This window comes from Microcaecilia unicolor, chromosome 2, assembly GCF_901765095.1.
Source record: "Microcaecilia unicolor chromosome 2, aMicUni1.1, whole genome shotgun sequence".
Classification (NCBI taxonomy): Eukaryota; Metazoa; Chordata; class Amphibia; order Gymnophiona; family Siphonopidae; genus Microcaecilia; species Microcaecilia unicolor.
This window is the reverse complement of record NC_044032.1, coordinates 475,503,423-475,525,635: the sequence shown is the minus strand read 5'-3', so window position 1 is coordinate 475,525,635 and position 22,213 is coordinate 475,503,423. Positions and strand designations below refer to the sequence as shown.

The following is a 22,213-nucleotide window of genomic DNA, read 5'->3' as shown; positions in this document are numbered from 1 at the left end:
AGAGCAAGGGGGCACTGCAGTGGACTTCAACTAAATACTCTCAGGTACATATCTCACTGTTGCTCCCTTATCTTGTGCGCTAAGCTCCCCAAAACTCACTACCCCCAACTGTACATCACTACAATAGCCCTTATAGATGAAGCGAGGCACTTATATGAGGGTACAGTGGGCTTCTGGTGAGTTTTAGAGGGCTCACAGTTTCCACCACAAATGTAACAGGTAGGGGAAGCTATGGGCCCAGGTCCACCTGTCTGCAGTACAGTCCACCCACCACTAGACTACTACAGGGACCTGCATGCTGCTCTAGTGTACCCGAGCATAGGATCTGAGGCTGGCAAGAAATGTTTTTGATCACATTTTTTAAAGGGTGAGAGTGCGTTAGTTAGTGACCATTGGGGGAGTAAGGGGAGGTCATCCCTGATTCCCTCTAGTGGTCATTTGGGAACTTTTTTATGGCTTATTCATTACAACAGGTCTAGACCAAAACATCCAACTTATAGCCCTGGATGTTTTTGTTTTGTTCCATTATGGCAGAAAAATGTCCAAGTGTTAGGAACACCCAGATCCCAACCTTAACATGCACCTGATATGCCCTCTAATGATTTGAACGCACTTCTGACGGTTTCAGAGAAAAATGTCTAAAAATTGGTTTCAAAAATAGCAATGTGGACGTTTTTGTGAGAAAAATGTCCAAATGTAGATTTATGCCACTTTTTGGACATTTTTCTCTTTTAAAAATAAGTCCCTAAGTGTTATAATACCACTTTTTGATTATTTAAACAGTTTGTTAATAGGTGTCCCAAGAAAGGCAATGAGGGCTCTACAATTGACACAGAATGCTACTGCTAGAGTGTTATGTGAACTGTTTCCATGTGATCAAATTTCAGGAGCATTGGCAATGTTACATTGGTTGCCTGTAGAATTTAGAGTTAGATGTAAGATACTTTTATTGTTTTTTAAAGTTTTAATGGATTTAATGCCATCAGTAATTTCCACAACATTTTATTTACATACACCAATAAGGTCTTTGAGTTCAGCATCGCTTAAGATTTTAGATGTATCATCATTTAAAATGGTTCCATTGGAAGAATACAGGTCGACAATTTTTTATGTGATTGGACCTATCTTTTGGAATGATCTTCCTGTATTTTAAGGCAAATTGATAAGCTTGATCAGTTTAAAAAGGCTTTAAAGACTCAATTGTATCAGTGTGCTTTTAATGTGATGATATGACGAGTTAAATTGAATGGAGAAATGATAAGTAATAACTATGTTTTATTGTATACTGAAATTATGTGTTTGAATATTGTGAATGTTCTTTGTAAACCACTAAGAATTGTAGATTATGTGGTCTATAAATTTTATAAATATATTAAAATAAAAAATATTTTAGGGAGATGTGGATGTTATGTGTGTACTGCTTTATGGGAGTTTTGGGTTCTTTGCTCGTAATAAAGTTGGTGAGGTTGTAGGGGTATTTCCCTGTGATCTAGCCTATGCTGGTCTGGGCCTATACAAGCCTATGACATCTTGGTATAATAAGATGGCTGCTGCAACATCTCTGTGTCAGCAAGATCCAGCTTCAACTTGTGGAAAATCACTGACAGGCTTGCTAAAGCCAAGGACAGTCTGTGTTCTAAACACCCCCTTCTATCACCCTGAGAACGGAGTAGGGAGGCAGACATGGCTCCAGAAGTTACCATTCTCCAAGGTCACAAAACAAAGAACTCTTCTTGCCCATGTACTGAACTGGACATGATCATGATTGGTTTCTACCGTCACCTGACCGAGAGGGACGGGGAAAGCGGGAACAGAAGTGAGTCGGAGACCCTTGGAAGAGGGGCAACTGGTAAGAAGACCTGAGAGATCCAGCAAGGCTCGGGGGGAGCCAGAGACTTTGTATGATACCAACATCGTGACCTGCATCCTGGTGCAAATACCTGTGGCAGAGATATTGGCTCTGATAACCAAAGGAGTGACGGGAACCTACGTGGGCTAATAAAGACCTGCACTACCTAAGACACCGACAGCTAAAATAGCGTCTGGGGAGATTCTGCTCCGGTCTTATCTGAAGCCGTCATCACGACAGCGTGGTAAGATCACAGTGATATATTTCCTGGTCTGGGGTTAGGCAGTGGTTTTATCTAAGTACGACTGGTTTATGTCAGCTCTTGGTCAGGGAAAGCAGCTAATGTGTATTTTGCATAAGATGTGATAAGTTTCATAAGGATTATTAGGTTATCATTTGTACTGTTCTAATCATTACTGTACTTAGTCTCAGGATAATCAGAGTGTAGTTTAGACAATATATTTTCGGTAGTGCTCATATCAGTAAGGGATATTTTTATTGCATAAGCTAGCGCAGAGTATTTCTATTTTCTTATCCATAATAAAGCTAATATATATATCTATCAGCTGTGTCTTTCTTTTTCACTCTACACACCAAAACACCTGGAGAGGTGCCAGAAGCAAGATTCCTGTATCTCACCCTAGACAGAGCTAGTGAGTCTGTTAGGCAGACTTATGCATCAGGGAATCTTGGTATAAGTAATCTGTGGGTACTTGTTGCCCTAGGTATTATTTATCTCACCCTACAAATGGGAGCTCGTGGCGGGATCTCAAAGAGCTGAGGAAAGAATCCGTTTGTTTTTCTGGAGAAAGAAAGAAATCCTAGCTGTATAGTTCTGAACTTTAAATTTCTCTCTCTGTGTGTGCACTGGAAAGTGTCTGTGAAGCGTGCTATAGACACTGGTAGTCGTAAATCTGCTGCTTCTGCCAGCTTTACGACCTAGCAGTGAGATAAGGTTTTTTTTTCAGTACTAGTTGTGTTACTTGCTAGCAGCTTTCAGTTCTTCAGTATGACGTCACCTAGCAATATGCTCTCCGCGCTAGAAGTCACTGTTTTTGAAGTTTTAATTAGTGCAAGACAGTCTAATAAGGCAGTACCGGAGTATTCTATAAACTCTCTGTTGAAATTGTTTAGGAAAAACTCGCCTGAAAGTCACAAGGCATATGATTTTGTATTGCATTCAGTGTTGAAGGTTAAAAATAGATTGACCGTGGCAGCACTAGTGGAGCTCGGCTGTACCCTACTAGCTAAGAACGAAAGTGCAGCTTGTAGTACCTTTGACCTCCAAACTGAACTCCAACAACTGCGTGATGAAGTTAATGCTCTGAAAACAGAACGATTGGATTTACAATTGAGGTTAGAGAGCATCACTTCTCAGGCAACGGCTGGAGGAGGGGAGGGTGCTTCAGGTCCACAGGGCAATGTTCCATGTTCCGCTTGTGCAGTGTTGAAAGAAAAGTGTGCAGCCCTAGAGAAAGATAAAGAGCATTGGGAACTGACCGCCCAGTCCTTGGAGAAAGATATGAGGCAGAAAAACGATTCCCTTGCTTCTAAATCTTATCAATTGGAGGAGATGATGCAGACTTTACGTTTGCGAAAGAAAGAAGCTGATCACTTTCACTCCCGGCAAGAGCAAGTGAGAGAAACATATGAGGATAGGATTACGGCCTTGAGTAGGGAGTTGAAACAGGAAAAAGGGAGTGTCCGCTCTGCCCGGCAGGCTTGGCACAAGGCAGAAGAAGGACAGGTGGAGTTATGGGAGAAGAATAATATGCTTTCACTACAGTTGTCACAGGCTCGGCAGGACAGAGAGATGTGTGTAAAGGCATTAACCCAGTATAGGACAGAACTAGATACGGTCCAGCAGGAGGTATATGACTCTATGGAAGAGGCTACTGCTACACCCATGGAATCACAGAATAGGGCTGACTCTAGGTCGCCCAGTCCTATGCTAGAACAGTTCAAACTGCCTGAATGGTCCCCGAGAAATGAAGTAGAGCAGGAGCCTAGGCTCCGCCCAGGGAGGCCACAGAACACTGTGCAAATTGATGATGTTAACAGGACAGTTGCACCTAGGCCCCACCCAGGAAGGTCGCAGCTTATGGTGACACCTGAGGAGGGCACCGGTACAATTGGGCCTATGCTCCGCCCAGGAAGGGCGCAGCTCACGGCACCTCTTGATGACATCAGCAGCACCACAGCACCACTGTTTAAGTCCCCTACTGGAGAGCAGCGGAACTCCACTCAGACACACAAAGTCATTCCTTTATCTAGGGACCAGTATTCACAAGTAATGAAAACACTTCGGGCGATGATTACACCTTTTAAAGAGTCTTCTGAGGTGACAATCTATGCACATCTGGATAGCGTGCATGACCTTTTCAATTTCTTACAGGTTCAGGCCGACTCAGATAAAAGAGCTTTACTGCAGTGGACGTTTGCGACTGAGTGCCAACCGTATTTAAAGGCAATTTTGGCTGAGAGTAATGATCTCTCCACCGTGGAACAAGCGTTGAAAAAGCGGTATGGACTGTTTGCGGACCCCACCGAGGCCAAAAGGGCAGCATATAATATGCGCTGCGGGCTGAATGAGAGTCCACATGAATGGTCCTATCGCCTGAGGCGCGCATTTTTCGATGGGGGGGCGGACCCAGAGGCCAAAGAACTTGAGTTTGGGGAATTTAGGAATCTTTTTGTGAAAGGTCTGCCCAATCAAGTGAAAATGTCTCTAGCAGGAAAAAAAAGTGAACCTTTTTCCCTTCTGCTAAAGCGGGCGGAGGAGCTTTTTGATATGTGTCGTGAGCAGCCTGATGCGGTGACCACCCAAGTAGTTCCTAAGAATCGCAGCAAAGTGGCTCCACCTAGTGTTTGTGCTGTTACATCCACGCTTTCTCTGGAAAACAAGATGTCAAGTCCTTCTACACCCGCCCGGGTTGGCAATACCCAATCTTACCAGCAAAAGGGCACCACGCCTCCGACTGCGCCGGAGGGCCAACAACAGGACCCGAAAAGGAAGCGTTTTAACAAGAGACAGTGGGCAGCGGAAAAGATCCGGACCCAACAAGCACAGATTGAGCAACTGATGGCGCAACTTCAACGAACAAATCCTGCAGCCGCACCCCACCCATCCTCGTCACCGAACAAAGGAGGCAACTTTCAGAAGCCCAAAGAGAAATCTTCCGGGCCAATTACAGGGCCTAGGCCGAGTGTCAAGTCCATTGAATTACTGGAAGATCCGGTTTCTTGTGAGGAAGACCTGGCATGACTAGACTCGGACCCTCCTTCACCAACCATCATGTCCACAGTTCATGTGAATGCTTTGTCGTCCAACAGTGAGGAGTCCTCCGTGACCGATGCTGATGCCCAGCCCTCTAACCCGAAAGGGCCTCTCTTACAGGACTCGAATGAGGAAAACAGGTATTTTCTTGGTAAACTTATTCCTAAAGGGTACAGATATACCGTAGCTCTGTTGATTCAACAGAAATTTTCCTGTCAGGGTCTACTGGATACCGCCTCAGAGGTGACGTTGATCACCCATGGCATGTTTCAGAAACTTGAGGCTTTTCTGGGGGGAGGTGGAGAGGCGCTGCGTGTCACCCCGTGTGACTTGTCACTGGTGGCCTATGGCAATCAAAGCATCGGTACTGTGGGACGGGTTTGGCTTTCCTTGCAGTTCGGCGAGTTGTTTGTCAAACACCCTGCTATCATTACTACTGGTGCTGGTGAAGAATTCTTAATTGGGAACGATCTTCTGAAGAGATTGCAGACTGATCTGGATTATCGCCATGAAGTCATCTGGGCCCAAGTCGCAAGTCCCCTCCCGTATGGGAAAGTAAAGCATATGAGCAGAGTCAGTGGTTCCAGCTCCGTGGGGCTTAGGGATTCCCCAATTCTAATGAATTTCCGGAAGTCAGAAGACCCTCACACCTGGGAGCTCCAGTTGTGTGGTGCACCAGGGGGGGGATGAACAGCGTGGTGAAGTTATCCGCGTCCAAACGGACCGGATAGCTGACATTGTTCTCCAGGATGACAATTTGGAAATTGTTTTGACTGACTCGACTCATACCGGTGACTCCCCAGATGCTGCTGCCGAGATAGCCCACGAGGCCTCTGTTTCCACTTCCAGTCCAGACTCACCGCATCCTCGCAAGTTGACGGACATTCGACAGAAGGATGATGCTTACACCATTCCCGTCCAGATAGCTGACATCCAAACACTTCAGTCCACGTTGCTGTTGCCTAGTGACATTTCCTTCATCAGTGACACTCTGTTTTATTGTCTTCGCAAGTCTGTGCAACTTCACTTCGGTAAGTGTTCGCCCACTTCTGTGCAGGTACCTGGACTAGGTGCCAAGACGCTCGTGGGAATGTGTAGCCTTCCTTTGACTGTGGGACAGAAGTCGTTCACCCACCACTTCTCTGTTGTGAGAGGCCTACCACAGCCCTTATATCTGGGCTCCGATTGCCTTGTGAGACTGGGAGTTTATGTGGATCTGGTGAACCTGGTCTTGTGGAGTAGACTTGATGGCAGCCCAGTGGAATCTGAAGTAACGCCTGTTAGCTTGAAGTCTGGACAGACCATACCCCAGGTCTGTGAAGTAGTCTGTGATACAAATGTGACCATTCCAGCTAGAGTGAGGGACTTTTCCATCAAGCTCCGTCTTGCCCAGGGACAGCGTCTGTTGGACCAAGTGGTGTTCTTCAACCCTCATGCTCATTTTCGTGACCTAGGGCTGTCCACCGGCGTTCTGCCATGGTTAGAGGTAATTGGTGAGACTTTTCACCTGTTAGTCACCAATCCACAGTTTGATGAAGTGGAAGTGTCTGCAGGAGACCCTTTTGGATTTCTAGTGGGAGACTCTTTTCCTGATGTCGAGGTAAGTTTGCCCATTGTTGGCAGGCTGCCTTCCTCTTGGAACACCTGCCAGGGGGGGGAGACACCTGAATGTCTGTTCACCTCTCCCAGAGGCCTCATCTCGCTGGAGTTTGTTTGGCCATATGATGCAACGGGTTCGCAAGTGCAGATGGAAGACGACTACTTGATTTTGTCCAGAAAGATGTCTTTACCCCAGAAGTCTAGAGTGGTGAATGCGGTTGAAACTTCATCTCTGCAGGAGGACATTGAAGAGCAGGTGGAAATTCCAACCAACCAGCCTTTCTCAGAGTTTGACGCTATGGTGAAAGACCAAGTGGAAAGAGCTAATCGGACCATCATCACCATTCTGAAGAAGTACGTGTCATCCTCAGGTAAGGATTGGAACATGAAGTTACCATTGGTCCTCATGGCCATACGTGCCACACCCCATCGGTCTACAGGAGTGTCGCCTTTTGAGATGATGACAGGTAGGGAAATGATGTTACCAATTCATTTGCTTTACAGGACTAATGATGTGAACTTGTCCAGTGCTACTTCCTCTCATGAGTATGTCACCCATTTGCGTCAACATTTGCAAAGTGCCTTTGCCTTTGCCCAGAAGAACTTGGAAAGTAGCGCTAGAGGTAGAAAAGCCTACTATGATCAAGGGACTACCTCCAAAGAGTACCAAATTGGCGACAAGGTATTCTATTTCAATTTTGCCAGAAACAAGGTTAAAGAAAAGAAGTTTCTACCCAGTTGGCATGGTCCTTTCCCTATAGTGGAAAAAGCTTCACCTGTGGCTTACCAAATTCGCCTCAGGAAAAATTCTCAAGGTGAAGATAACCTTAAGTGGGTCCACATCAATCAGTTGAGACCATGTCATCCCAGTCACTTGGTTCCAGATACATGCATTGTTGAAATGACACAAACTAACCATGAAGCAGAATAGCTTCGTCTTCTTTTGTTTTTCAGCTACAAAGAAAAAAAACAAAACCTTGAAGATCCGGTGCAGTTGCCTAACAGATTGATCCTGTTTCCGTTCCTGATGTCGTTCTTCACGATGTTCCTGACGCCCTGCTTCCTAATCCATTGGTGGTTTTCAACATCCCTTCCCCTTGTTCCTCATGATTTCCATTGTTTAGTCATGACTGTTGGAGTTTTTCTTTTCCCAAGAATCATTCTTCTTGTTGGGGGGGAATTTGTTTGGTTTTATTTTTATTTCAACCGATCCAGTGTTCCTGACAGTGAAGTTTTGGATGTGTGTTTGTTTGTTTTTGGGACATTTCATTGACTTTCTTTTTGAACTGTGTCCAATGCTTATGTTTGAAGACTTTCTTCATCATCACCATTACGTGGACCATTTTGTTCCTGTTTGATGTCTTCTTGATGTGAGAAGTTGTCCATTCACACCTCATCATTCATCACGGTCCACCCTATTGACTATGGTTTGGACATTATGTCGTTTACAGTCTAAAGACTCTCATATCATTGACTTTGTTAGACTTTGTGGAGGTCAACCATGAGTAACTCTCCACGATGCAACAGTTTTAGTCTACTATCATATTAAGGACTGATTTGCTTATGCTTTGCCATGCATTTTATAATAGTATGATAATTGATTTTTGATTATGTTTTCATGTGTTAGGACATAACAGCTAACACCCTATGTTTGTTCTAGTATCAGTGATTTGCTATTTAGTTTTTGGTATACTTTTGAACATTTCTATGATTTCATGAAGTATTTGAATTATTTGCTTCCAGTTATCAGTACCAGAGTGTTAGTTTTGAGTTACTGACATTTACAGTTCTTAATTTTTGGTCCTGACCATGAGTCTTGATGTCAACCCGTCTAGCTGTATTATTAGTTAGGTTGGAGAAGGCTTTTACTCCTTTGTAGTAAATTCCATCTCCAAGGGGGGGAATCTGTAGGGGTATTTCCCTGTGATCTAGCCTATGCTGGTCTGGGCCTATACAAGCCTATGACATCTTGGTATAATAAGATGGCTGCTGCAACATCTCTGTGTCAGCAAGATCCAGCTTCAACTTGTGGAAAATCACTGACAGGCTTGCTAAAGCCAAGGACAGTCTGTGTTCTAAACACCCCCTTCTATCACCCTGAGAACGGAGTAGGGAGGCAGACATGGCTCCAGAAGTTACCATTCTCCAAGGTCACAAAACAAAGAACTCTTCTTGCCCATGTACTGAACTGGACATGATCATGATTGGTTTCTACCGTCACCTGACCGAGAGGGACGGGGAAAGCGGGAACAGAAGTGAGTCGGAGACCCTTGGAAGAGGGGCAACTGGTAAGAAGACCTGAGAGATCCAGCAAGGCTCGGGGGGAGCCAGAGACTTTGTATGATACCAACATCGTGACCTGCATCCTGGTGCAAATACCTGTGGCAGAGATATTGGCTCTGATAACCAAAGGAGTGACGGGAACCTACGTGGGCTAATAAAGACCTGCACTACCTAAGACACCGACAGCTAAAATAGCGTCTGGGGAGATTCTGCTCCGGTCTTATCTGAAGCCGTCATCACGACAGCGTGGTAAGATCACAGTGATATATTTCCTGGTCTGGGGTTAGGCAGTGGTTTTATCTAAGTACGACTGGTTTATGTCAGCTCTTGGTCAGGGAAAGCAGCTAATGTGTATTTTGCATAAGATGTGATAAGTTTCATAAGGATTATTAGGTTATCATTTGTACTGTTCTAATCATTACTGTACTTAGTCTCAGGATAATCAGAGTGTAGTTTAGACAATATATTTTCGGTAGTGCTCATATCAGTAAGGGATATTTTTATTGCATAAGCTAGCGCAGAGTATTTCTATTTTCTTATCCATAATAAAGCTAATATATATATCTATCAGCTGTGTCTTTCTTTTTCACTCTACACACCAAAACACCTGGAGAGGTGCCAGAAGCAAGATTCCTGTATCTCACCCTAGACAGAGCTAGTGAGTCTGTTAGGCAGACTTATGCATCAGGGAATCTTGGTATAAGTAATCTGTGGGTACTTGTTGCCCTAGGTATTATTTATCTCACCCTACAAGGTACAGATAGGGAGATAAGAAAATGTACGTGTATTTGTGTTTACTTGTTTTAATTCACACTGTACAGTCATACTGACTGAAATTAGCAAAAAAGATGGGGACATTGATTAAATTAACTATTTTCTCATACTTCCCTCACTTTAGGCTTCTCTCCTACCACACAGTAGCTTATTACAAAGTCCTCCAACTTGTGCATATTAAACTTGATTTGAAGATCTTCTAAAGCAGGCGTATCTAGATCTATACCTAAAGCTCTTCAAACGAAAGAAGGAAACATGTTTAAGTTGAAAGAGACTCTGTAAGATGCTCATGTTTAATGCTTTTTAAGGCTGTAAACATAAAAGTCATAAGTACATATATCATTAGAACTGGTGTAGTCAGAAATCTGTGTAGTCAGAAATCTGTCAGAATTACTAAAAGGGACCTACTTTCATTTACTAGATATTGCTACTAACTGAAAAGATTATGATTTTGACTGAGGTGGAGGAGGTAAAAGAATCATACCTTGATACGTATCCAAAGGTTTTACAATCATTCCAGTTGTCATCTTTGATCTCTCTACTCTCGATGTCATATTTACTGTCAGTCTGGCACTGGGTCTCCGATTCCTTCCGCTGCTGATGAAAATCATCAATCAAGTCATTAACTTTGAAGCCAAGACTGGTGGATATCCTTACACAGCAAAGCATTTGGTAACGTAATTAAAAACGTGTCAATATTAGATAAGCCACAAACGACAGTTTTGCGTAAAGATTTTATCTTGCAGCTGCTCAGGAAATTCAACTAACTGCTTTCAAAATAAATGGTTACTAGAAATAAAGATTTCATTATTATTCTACTACAGAAGCTATTAAAGCTCTGGTTCATATTCTGGTGACTAAAATGACCTATTATTACCTCCAGATCAGTGCTACTCACCCAGTCCTTGAGGCACACCTAGTCCCAATCAGGTTATCAGGATATCCACAATGAATATGCAGGAGATAGATTTGCATGCACTGCTTTCCTGGTATGTAAATTTATCTCATGCATATTCATTGTGGATATCCTGAAAACCTGACTGGACCAGGTGTGCCTCAAGGACTGGGTTGAGAAACACTGCTCTAGAGGTTAATCTAAGTATGATGACAGCTACTAATCGGCTAAAGGACTTGCTCAATCTCTAGCTGGCTGGATGAATTCAAAAGAGTTAATTCTAAATGTAGAAACGTGTACAGCTATGTGGCTGTCACATAAGTATAATGTTTTGAGGGTCCTTCATAGATTGGTGGTCATCTTTTGTCATGCTCCCAGAATATAGTTAATGTGCGCGTTCGATATGACAGTGACTTTCTTTCCATCTACAGATAAGTCATGTAGTAAAATCATGTTTCCATTTTTTACGTATGTTAAGGCAGCTGAAACAGATTCTCACCATGGATAATCTAACAAAATTGGTACATGCATTTATTACTAGTAGGCTAGACTATAATTCTCTGTTAATTGGATATAGTAAAGTTAGTCTATAACGCTTACAATGGGTACAAAGTACCGCAGCAAGACTGCTAACAAGCACAAAAAAATTGGTGTGTCTTACTTTGAAAGCTTTAAATTTGAAAAGTCCTGAATATTTGTCTAAAAAACTAATTAGGTGGTCTCCTTCAAGCGAATTGCAGTCTTCTCAGAAAGAACTCCTCAAATTGCCAGGTTTAGATATTATCAGACTGATTTAATATTATTAACATCTTATATGGTATTTTTTTAAATTTATATAGTTTTGGTATGATTTATACGATATATATTGCATTTTCACCTTTTTTGTTGTAAACCGCTCAGACATATCAGTATACAGTGGTATATTAAATCAATAAATCCAATCCAATCCACTGGAAGAGGGTGAGATAGAAGCTTCCAACTGTCCCTATGGAACTACTACAGAAACCTCCTATGCATGTAAGGGAATGTGAAAAGAAAATAGAGGCTGGGCATGCCAACTTCTTCATTAAAGACTGATATATAACAGCTTAAGAGTGAGAAGTTACAGCAGAGTAAATGGAGAAAATACATGTGTGGAATCAAATTATTCTGCACCTCAATAACAGTTGCTTACCCTGGCACTGAGAGGGTGGGGGTGGAAGAGTCTGCGCACAATGTAAGTGGTTACTGTTATACAGATCAGAATAGTGCCGATGATTTCTTTCCACCAGTGCAGGAGTAGCACGGGATCTTTCTTGCGGATATTCCTGTAGTGTGGATTTTCAATGACGCCGACAGTGATCTGTGTACCTCGTTTGTTCCTCTCGCGCTTGTAGTAGGGTAAATAATAACCATTGTCTTGGAGAAGGAAACCAAAGGAGGAAAAGTTAGAACTGGTGGATTACTCTGAATATCAGCACACACAATGGCAGACACCTTTCAGCCAATATTTCTGCTTATAGTCAATCATTTATAATATAAATAAAAGCTAACATGTGCAAACGATCTTCTATAAAATTGAGACACAGCTAACTACCCACAGTGCAACCCAGTGCATACTTGTCTAATAGACATTAATACTGTTTATTTATTTAAATTCCACCTTTTACCAAAGCAAAGTACATAATAACATTCACAATATCAGTAACACCAAACGCTAAACTGTCACACAATCACTAAAACAACACAGAATACTACCCATATTAACATCTGAAAAGCGCAACATAAATTCACATCTGCCCAAGACAAATTCACATCTGCATGTTCGGGGTGGAATGAGGATGGAGTTTCAAATACACACTAACATTTACACCGGTTCTCCGGGAGGAATAATGTCTGCACCTTTAATGTAGACAAGATATATGCAGGATTTGAGTTAGTATTTTATGACACAAGGGTGCCTATGAGGGCAATTCTGTAACAGGGCACCTGGCAGAGCCTATTCTATAAAGGAGCAGAGGTGTCTATTTTCCTTAATAGAATATTAGTATAACCTGGCATACATGCTTAAAAGTTAGGTGCTGGCATGTTAGCGCCTAGATGCTGGAGATATGCTCGTAACTTACAGTATGCAAGCCGGAGTTCCACCCAGGCTCTACCCATGTGTACACCCTCTTGTAAATACACATTATGGAGCCGAACCTCAGACCAAGGGAGGTAGCTGGGCTGCCTCCTGTGATCAGCGCCGAGCATGGATATTCAATGCCAGGCCATTTCTAGTGACCGGCACTGAATAGCCGGTTTATTTTTGGCCAGTTTGAACTTAACTGGCTAAGCTGATATTCAGCACTAGCCAGTTAAGTTTTAAACGGCTATTTGTGCACAGAAGGCTGTTGCAAGAGCCCACTTTTTTGCGCTTTAGCGAATATTTTGTATAATAACACCTTAATGTGTTGAGGCATTTGACCTACACAATTTATCCACTGCAGAAACACAAGTTTGACCCCTGAGGCAGGCGTCATTTGACACCGACCTATTCACATAACCACATCTGGTTGTTTACCTGACGCTGAATATTTTCAGCTAGTCACTATCCGATGACTGGGGATATGCAGTGGGAGATAGTCGGCTATCCCCCGCTGAATATTGCCGGGTAGCCGATTAAATATCATTTAACCAGCCAGGTACCATATTTTTGACTGAATAAATTTTACTGCTGTAATTGCCTATTGCTTATGTTTAACTTATTCTTGCTGTACATTGCCTTGAGTGAATTCCTTCAAAAAGGCAGTAAATAAATCCAAATAAATATACATATCATACTGTGTCTTATATTTAAAAGATTTATGCTCAATAGTCTGACAATGTAGAGTGACTGGAAAGTTTTTAAAATATATAAAGAGAGAACAATATGAATTAATTTGTTCCGCTTCAGGAAAAACAAATATTTTAATATACATCAATTCTATACTTATTCTGAATTCCCCCATCAATACCGCAGACACACACACACTCTCTCACTCTTTTCCTTATCCTCTCTCAACACTGGGAGACATATTGACCTTTGAATGGTGTGACAGCATCAGCCAATCATTTCTAGCCATCCTTTTGTGTACTGCTGGACATCCATTCTACTTAACGTGTCTTAAGGGTTTCATTCATAACTATGTTTCTATATTGTACTAATATTTACAACCACATAAATATACAAACATATGAAATGGATGACAGGGTACATGTGAAATACAACTAGAGGCAAAATATATACATGTTCAATACAACTTGAAATCCAAACTCATCTAATCTAAGTATCTTGGGTGGGGGGGGGGGGGAATTCAATAAACAGCAGTTAGGCACTGGGAAGATCCACGCTAAACTAGTATTCTGCAAAGGATGCTCTGCACAGAGCACCCCCTGCAGAATAAAAGCTTAGCATGGATCTTGCGCCTACATTTGGGCATCAGCACTTAATACTTACTTGCTGAAACCTGATGTAAACGCTGGTGCACAACTAATGGCAACTGGGCACAATGGAAAAAAAAAATTAAAAACTGGGCAAAACAAGTCTAAAGAAATTAAAGGAGGGGAAAAAAGGTTCCAATAATAGGAGCCCAATAATAAAGATGGAAAAAAAATTGCTGGAAGGCACAGAAAACAGCTCTCCAAGACCAAGTGAATGAGGAAAGGACAAGAAAAATACCTTCTCCTCATGTGGAAAAAGAAGAACTGAGGAGACCACATTCACGTGACAGGAGGGAAGGCACGCAAGCATGCATGGTGGAGCGTGGCTTGAGCTCCACAAAGCTCTCTTTTTTACTTTGGCAAATGCTGATCTGGGTGATGTGAATCGGCATCACCCACTTGTGAGAATATAGAAGCCTACTTTCCTTGGAGAATAATTATTATCCAACATCTTAATATGAGGTAACATATATTGAGGGGAGAGACCATATAAAATGAAAAAAAACAAAACAATACACCACAACAGTTTAAAAACGGAGCAAGCTTCCATTGGAAGCCAATGCAACTGATGAAGTAAGGGCCTAAGTGCCTGTATATAATATGTAAACCGCTTTTGATTGTTACCGCAGAAAGTGGTATATCAAGGCCCATGCCCTCTAGCATTCACGCTTACATACTATGAGTTTATCTTGTTGGGCAGACTGGATGGACCGTTCAGGTCTTTATCTGCCGTCATTTATTTTGTTACTATGTTATGTGCATCCCTAGCATTTGGGTGCAAGCACGCCAGCTCTATGCCTGCTGTAAGTGCTGGCGCCTAAATTATAGGCACGTATTTCTGATGTTAGGCTAGTTGTCTAGAAAGGAAAGAAGGTGCCTACATTCCTTTACAGAACAGGCTCCTACCAGGTGGCCTCTGGGTACCTAATTATAGGTGAAGTATTATACAGTCACCTCCATATTGCCTATTTTTATGCAATATATGCATGCACATTCCTATGGTACTTATGCATTTATTTTATAAAATCTACAGCTATGTATTTATTCTTCTCAATACATATACACGCAATACACTTGCCTCAAAACGGGTGTAAACAAGTGTTCCTAGTTTCACCGAGGTAACTTTATAAAGACATATAGGTGCATATGTTACTTATGATTAATTAGGTTTGATATACTGTTTTTCGTAAACAAGGTGGTTTATAAATTAAGTCGCTTGATAGCCTAGGTGCCCCGTTATATAGGTAACATTAGCCTCAACAAGCTAAGCTTCAAAACTGTGCAAACTGACCTGCAGATTCTTTGTAGTTTGCTGGTATTGATTTTGTTACTCTTTCCAACCCTACAGATGTTGAAAAGAATTATACAGGGGGGGGGGATGGAGGTTGAGAAATGTTTGTCCATCTAGAGGCAAAAAGCATTCTCCAAATGGGATGAAACTTGGCATGGGGTAAAAACCAGTGAAGAGAGGCAGCAAATTAAAAAAAAATGGGCCAGATCAAACCAAGGTTCCAGAGAAATACCCCCCCCCCAAAAAAAAAAAAAAAAAAATCCCAATACAGTTCTATGGGAAAAGCAGTTCCAGCTCTCTACCACAGACACTAAGATAAAGGAAACAAACAGGGAATTGCTTCTTTCAAAAATGCCTCTCTCCTGTTCTCAATTCTAACTACCTCTGAAAACTAGCCCCCTGCAACTGCCTCTACCCCACAAAACTACTACTTCAAACTTAACTCTATCCATGATGGCCTTACTCCCAAAACTATCCCCTACAACTGCCCCACTCTCCTAAAATATCTCCACAACTGCCTCCCCCCACCCCTGGAAAACTACCCTACCACTCTCAAACTGCTTCCACCCACAAAACTACCTCATTGCAAGTGCCCTACCAACAGAAACTGTTTCCATCCCCTAAATTTAACCCCTGCCAACTGTCCCACCCTCCAAAACCTATCACTCCCAAAACTAACTTTACCCTTACTAAATACCCCCTACAGCCTACTCATACATTCACAAACTTAAAAGCAAAACATGCATAAGTCAAATAAACATACCCACAACCACTAGCCCAGAGGCAACACAGAAATACATACACTCACATGCATATATAGTGAAATTCCATATGCCATGCTCTCCATGCTTTTTCTACTTGTCTGAAACTTAATTCTGGCTCTAAATCAGTAGCAGGGATATCTGATCTTAGTATGTAGGCCTATGGGTACAATTAGGCCCTAAACACTTTTCCAATATACCATGAGAGAAAACCTTTAGTAAAGAGGCCTCTTTGTGATCGAGATCTACAGGATCAGGTCACACACACACCGTTTGCTCTTTTCTAGAGACAAATGTTAAAACATCTGAGTGATAAGATGAATGGGGTGAAATGTCACAAGATACAGGATAGTGTTATACCAGTAGCAAATGTTGGAATTTGGTGGTATGGTCTTCCAGCTGAGCCAACCGATGCTACAACAGGCTCAGGAAGTCTGTATAGTTCCTTTCTTGATGTCTCCCCAAGCTCTGACCAGCCTGGAGCTGCTGAAAATAAGGCAGATATTTCAACTGATGACCTTCACCCCAATTCAAGTCCTAAATATTTTTGAAAAGGTACCTCAACTTTCTATTTTTTTAATTTTTATTTAAAATTCTAGCTATATAGATAGCAACTGGTGTTCATGATGGATCCTTTACTCTAGCCTATCCAGTTTTCATAACTTTTCATGATATTGTCCTGTAGATAGATCATAGGAATTAAACTAAAATTTCATGGATGGAAATACTTGGCCTAACAAATTTTGAAACAAATCACAATGAATATTCTGGAGCTCAAACACTACTCATTTTCATTCTGTTCTGGCTGAAATCCAAAACGTAAACAACAAATTCTTTTTTGAAGATGGCAATTCTGAGGGGCTTTAGATAGCCAAATCTGAGCTAAAGGTTATAAAACCAAAGAAAGACACATTACCCTACTAATGTGATCAATGAAATTACACTTACAAGCAAATAAGGAAATAAAGAGCTGATCTTCAAGGAGGTTCAAAAAAATGATGTTGATGAGCAAAGTAACCCACAATCTAGACTTCACGTCTAGAATTTCTGTTTAATTTGAACATGCTCCACTGCAAAAATAAGTATATGCACTGTTAGCATCTACATACACTTAGGATTCCAGATAGCATAGGGGACAATGACTCTCTGTTATTTTAGTTTTGGGGATCAGTATTGAATTTCTAGGGCACTAGAACAAATGTAAGAGTTGCAATAAAATGGATATTGGAGATCTTGAGACTAAATTTCAGTTTGGTCACACCTTTCTACAAATAAACAAATACTCAATATTGTGTGTCAAACTGTCAACTACATATAAATAAATGCAGTGATAAATTGTTAAATACAATAATTAAAAACTTAATATCAGTTTCAATTAACTTGGTTCCTTTTACAAGCTACTCCATCACCTACTCTCACCAGGAAAAACATGCGCCTGAAATATGTCGTATGTATACTTAAAAACTGGATTAGCACAAGGTTGAATGTACTTGTCCACAGGCCAAGGCTCCCAGTTCATTTCTTGTGTCCTAAACTTACATACAATCTGGTCTGCCTATGCTGGTTTCCTGGATGTCCTAGTGACATCATCACCAAGGGCCCTAAATATTCAATTTTGATGCACCGAGATCGGCATGTCAAATGTGGCCATTTGGAGCCTTTCAGTGATGACATCACCAAAGCAACCAACGTAAAAAGCTACTCCTGTGCAGCCTTTGTGCTCTTTGGGTAGGTAGGGGTGGATACTGGGACCTGGTTGGGAGGTGTTGGAGGGGGGAGGGGATGGCTGTCAAGAGGTCAGGATGGGAACAGAGAATGGGATACTGGGATCTGGATGGGAGAGTACAGGGGAGGGGGGGTACCTCTCAGACCCCCAAGACCCCTGATTCCACTGATCTCCATCCCCAGTAATAGTCCCCAAAGTGGCCATGAGGCCAAAATGTTTGCATATCCCTAGGTTAATAAGTAATGTACAGAGCTTCCTTTCAGAACGTGAGCACTGCACCTCAGTAGCACAGCTCACCATTTTGTAAGGGACTTTAATCAGGCATTAATTAGGAGACCATCACTAGAAAACACAAGAGGAGCCCCAAGTTCATTCAAGCCAGAACTAGATATACTGACACAGAGGCAGAAAATAATACAAAGCCATGCAACTGGCATATTAACCTTTCTTAACAGTTCTTAATTCAAGGGCCATCAAGAACATGCAGTTAATTAATCAGAAAAATCTATGTTCAATAAAATCACACAAAACTTGAAATGCAGCACAAAATCAAGTCAATTATGCTGTAACACAGAGAAAGGACGGACATTAAACCTCTGCTCTTTCAGACACTGCACTTCCAAAAAGTGAATGATACATACCTGTAGCAGGTGTTCTCCGAGGACAGCAGGCTGATTGTTCTCACGACTGGGTGACGTCCGCGGCAGCCCCCACCAACCGGAAGAAGCTTCGCGGGCGGTCCGCATGCAGGGCACGCCCACCGCGCATGCGCGGCCGTCTTCCCGCCCGTGCGCGACCGCTCCCGCCAGTTGAATGACAAGCAAAAAGATGAAAACGCAACTCCAAAGGGGAGGAGGGAGGGTAGGTGAGAACAATCAGCCTGCTGTCCTCGGAGAACACCTGCTACAGGTATGTATCATTCACTTTCTCCGAGGACAAGCAGGCTGCTTGTTCTCACGACTGGGGTATCCCTAGCTCTCAGGCTCACTCAAAACAAGAACCCAGGTCAATGGAACCTCGCAACGGCGAGGGTATAACAGAAATTGACCTACGAAGAACAACTAACTGAGAGTGCAGCCTGACCAGAATAAATTCGGGTCCTGGAAGTTGGAGTTGCATTTACACCCCAAACAGATTCTGCAGCACCGACTCCCCGAACCGACTGTCGCGTCGGGTATCCTGCTGGAGGCAGTAATGTGATGTGAATGTGTGGACAGATGACCACGTCGCAGCCTTGCAGATCTCTTCAATAGTGGCCGACTTCAAGTGGGCCACTGACGCTGCCATGGCTCTAACACTATGAGCCGTGACATGACCCTCAAGAGCCAGCCCAGCCTGGGCGTAAGTGAAGGAAATGCAATCTGCTAGCCAATTGGAGATGGTGCGTTTCCCGACAGCGACCCCTAGCCTGTTAGGGTCGAAAGAAACAAACAATTGGGCGGACTGTCTGTGGGGCTGTGTCCGCTCCAAGTAGAAGGCCAATGCTCTCTTGCAGTCCAATGTGTGCAACTGACGTTCAGCAGGGCGGGTATGCGGCCTGGGAAAGAATGTTGGCAAGACAATTGACTGGTTAAGATGGAACTCCGACACCACCTTCGGCAGGAACTTTGGGTGGGTGCGGAGCACTACTCTGTTGTGATGAAATTTGGTATATGGAGCATGAGCTACCAGGGCTTGAAGCTCACTGACCCTACGAGCTGAAGTAACTGCCACCAAGAAAATGACCTTCCAGGTCAAGTACTTCAGATGGCAGGTATTCAGTGGCTCAAAGGAGGTTTCATCAGCTGGGTGAGGACGACGTTGAGATCCCATGACACTGTAGGAGGCTTGATAGGGGGCTTTGACAAAAGCAAGCCTCTCATGAATCGAACGACTAAAGGCTCTCCAGAGATGGCTTTACCTTCCACACGATAATGGTAAGCACTAATCGCACTAAGGTGATTCCTTACTGAGTTGGTCTTGAGGCCAGACTCTGATAAGTGCAGAAGGTATTCAGCAGGTTCTGTGCAGGGCAAGAACGAGGTTCTAGGGCCTTGCTCTCACACCAAACGACAAACCTCCTCCACTTGAAAAAGTAACTCTTTTTAGTGGAATCCTTCCTAGAGGCAAGCAAGACGTGGGAGACACCCTCAGACAGACCCAACGCAGTGAAGTCTACGCCCTCAACATCCAGGCCGTGAGAGCCAGGGACTGAAGGTTGGGGTGCAGCAACGCTCCGTCGTTCTGCGAAATGAGAGTCGGAAAACACTCCAATCTCCACGGTTCTTCTGAGGACAACTCCAGAAGAAGAGGGAACCAGATCTGACGGGGCCAAAAGGGCGCTATCAGAATCATGGTGCCGTGGTCTTGCTTGAGCTTCAGAAAGGTCTTCCCCACCAAAGGTATGGGAGGATAAGCATACAGGAGGCCGGTCCCCCAATGGAGGAGAAAGGCATCCGACGCTAGCCTGCCGTGTGCCTGTAGTCTGGAACAGAACAGAGGCAGCTTGTGGTTGGTCTGAGAGGCGAAAAGGTCCACCGAGGGGGTGCCCCACTCTCGGAAGATCTTGCGTACCACTCTGGAATGAAGCGACCACTCGTGCGGTTGCATGACTCTGCTCAGTCTGTCGGCCAGACTGTTGTTTACGCCTGCCAGGTATGTGGCTTGGAGAAGCATGCCGAACCGGCAGGCCCAACTCCACATCCCGACGGCTTCCTGACACAGGGGGCGAGATCCGGTGCCCCCCTGCTTGTTGGTGTAATACATTGCAACCTGATTGTCTGTCCGAATTTGGATAATTTGGCAGGACAGCCGATCTCTGAAGGCCTTCAGTGCGTTCCAGATCGCTCGGAGCTCCAGGAGGTTGATCTGCAGATCCTTTTCCTGGAGGGACCACAGACCCTGGGTGTGGAGCCCATCGACATGAGCTCCCCACCCCAGGCGAGATGCATCCGTCGTCAGCACTTTCGTGGGCTGCGGAATTTGGAATGGACGTCCCAGGGTCAAATTGGTCCGAATGGTCCACCAGAGCAGTGAAGTGCGGCAACTGGTGGAGAGGCGGATGACATCTTCTAGATTCCCGGTGGCTTGGAACCACTGGGAAGCTAGGGTCCATTGAGCAGATCTCATGTGAAGACGAGCCATGGGAGTCACATGAACTGTGGAGGCCATATGACCCAGAAGTCTCAACATCTGCCGAGCTGTGACCTGCTGAGACGCTCTGGTCTGCGAAGCCAGGGACAGGAGGTTGTTGGCCCTCGCTTCGGGAAGGAAGGCCTGAGCAGTCTGGGTATTCAGCAGAGCTCCTATGAATTCCAGAGACTGGGTTGGCTGGAGATGGGACTTTGGGTAATTTATCACAAACCCCAACAGCTCCAGGAGTTGAATAGTGCACTGCATGGACCGGAGGGCTGCTGCCTCCGAGGTGTTCTTGACCAGCCAATCGTCGAGATATGGGAACACGTGCACTCCCAGCTTGCGTAGATACGCCGCCACCACCACGAGGCACTTTGTAAACACTCGTGGGGCAGAGGCGAGCCCAAAGGGCAGCACACAATACTGAAAGTGCCGTGTACCCAGACGGAATCTGAGATACTGTCTGTGAGCTGGCAGTATCGGGATGTGAGTGTATGCGTCCTTTAAATCCAGGGAACATAGCCAATCGTTTTTCTGAATCATTGGCAGAAGGGTGCCCAAGGAAAGCATCCTGAACTTTTCTTTGACCAGGAATTTGTTCAGGCCTCTCAGGTCTAGGATGGGACGCATCCCCCCTGTTTTCTTTTCCACAAGGAAGTACCTGGAATAGAATCCCTGCCCTTCCTGCCCGGGTGGTACGGGCTCGACCGCATTGGCGCTGAGAAGGGCGGAGAGTTCCTCTGCAAGTACCTGCTTGTGATGGGAGCTGAAGGATTGAGCTCCCGGAGGACAATTTGGAGGCAGGGAGGCCAAATTCAGGGCGTATCCGCACCGCACTATTGGAGAACCCACTGGTCGGAGGTTATGAGAGGCCACCTTTGGTGAAAAAATTTTAACCTCCCCCGACCGGCAGGTCGTCCGGCACGGACACTTTGAGGGCGGCTATGTTCCCGTGGATCCAGTCAAAAGCCCGTCCCCGGCTTTTGCTGTGGAGGCGCAGGGGGCTGCTTAGGCGCACGCTGTTGACGAGAACGAGCGCGCTGGGGCTGTCCCTGTGCCTGTCGAGGCCTTCGGGCCGGCTGGTTGTACCTACGCTTTGCAAAAGAATAGGGTACAGCCTGACGTGCCCGGGAAAAACGTCCACCTGCTGAGGTGGGTGCTGAAGGCGCCCGGTGGGAAAGCTTGTCGAGGGCGGTTTCCCGC

General features: G+C 44.1%; 1 protein-coding gene across 3 annotated transcripts in view; it reads right to left on the bottom strand.

Annotated features, from left to right (window-relative positions):
• The window catches only part of EIF2AK3 (eukaryotic translation initiation factor 2 alpha kinase 3), a 138,711-nt gene that overhangs the window by 42,949 nt on the left and 73,549 nt on the right, over window positions 1-22,213 (bottom strand). The window contains exons 9-11 of one of the 3 annotated variants that reach the window (XM_030191038.1): window positions 16,531-16,656; window positions 11,852-12,075; window positions 10,267-10,379 (exon numbers count right to left, since the gene is read on the bottom strand). In XM_030191038.1, coding sequence (XP_030046898.1) covers window positions 10,267-10,379; window positions 11,852-12,075; window positions 16,531-16,656 — 463 coding nt within the window. The remainder of the gene's footprint in view (window positions 1-10,266; window positions 10,380-11,851; window positions 12,076-16,530; window positions 16,657-22,213) is intronic. The other 2 variants (XM_030191039.1, XM_030191040.1) reach the window with 2 other exon arrangements.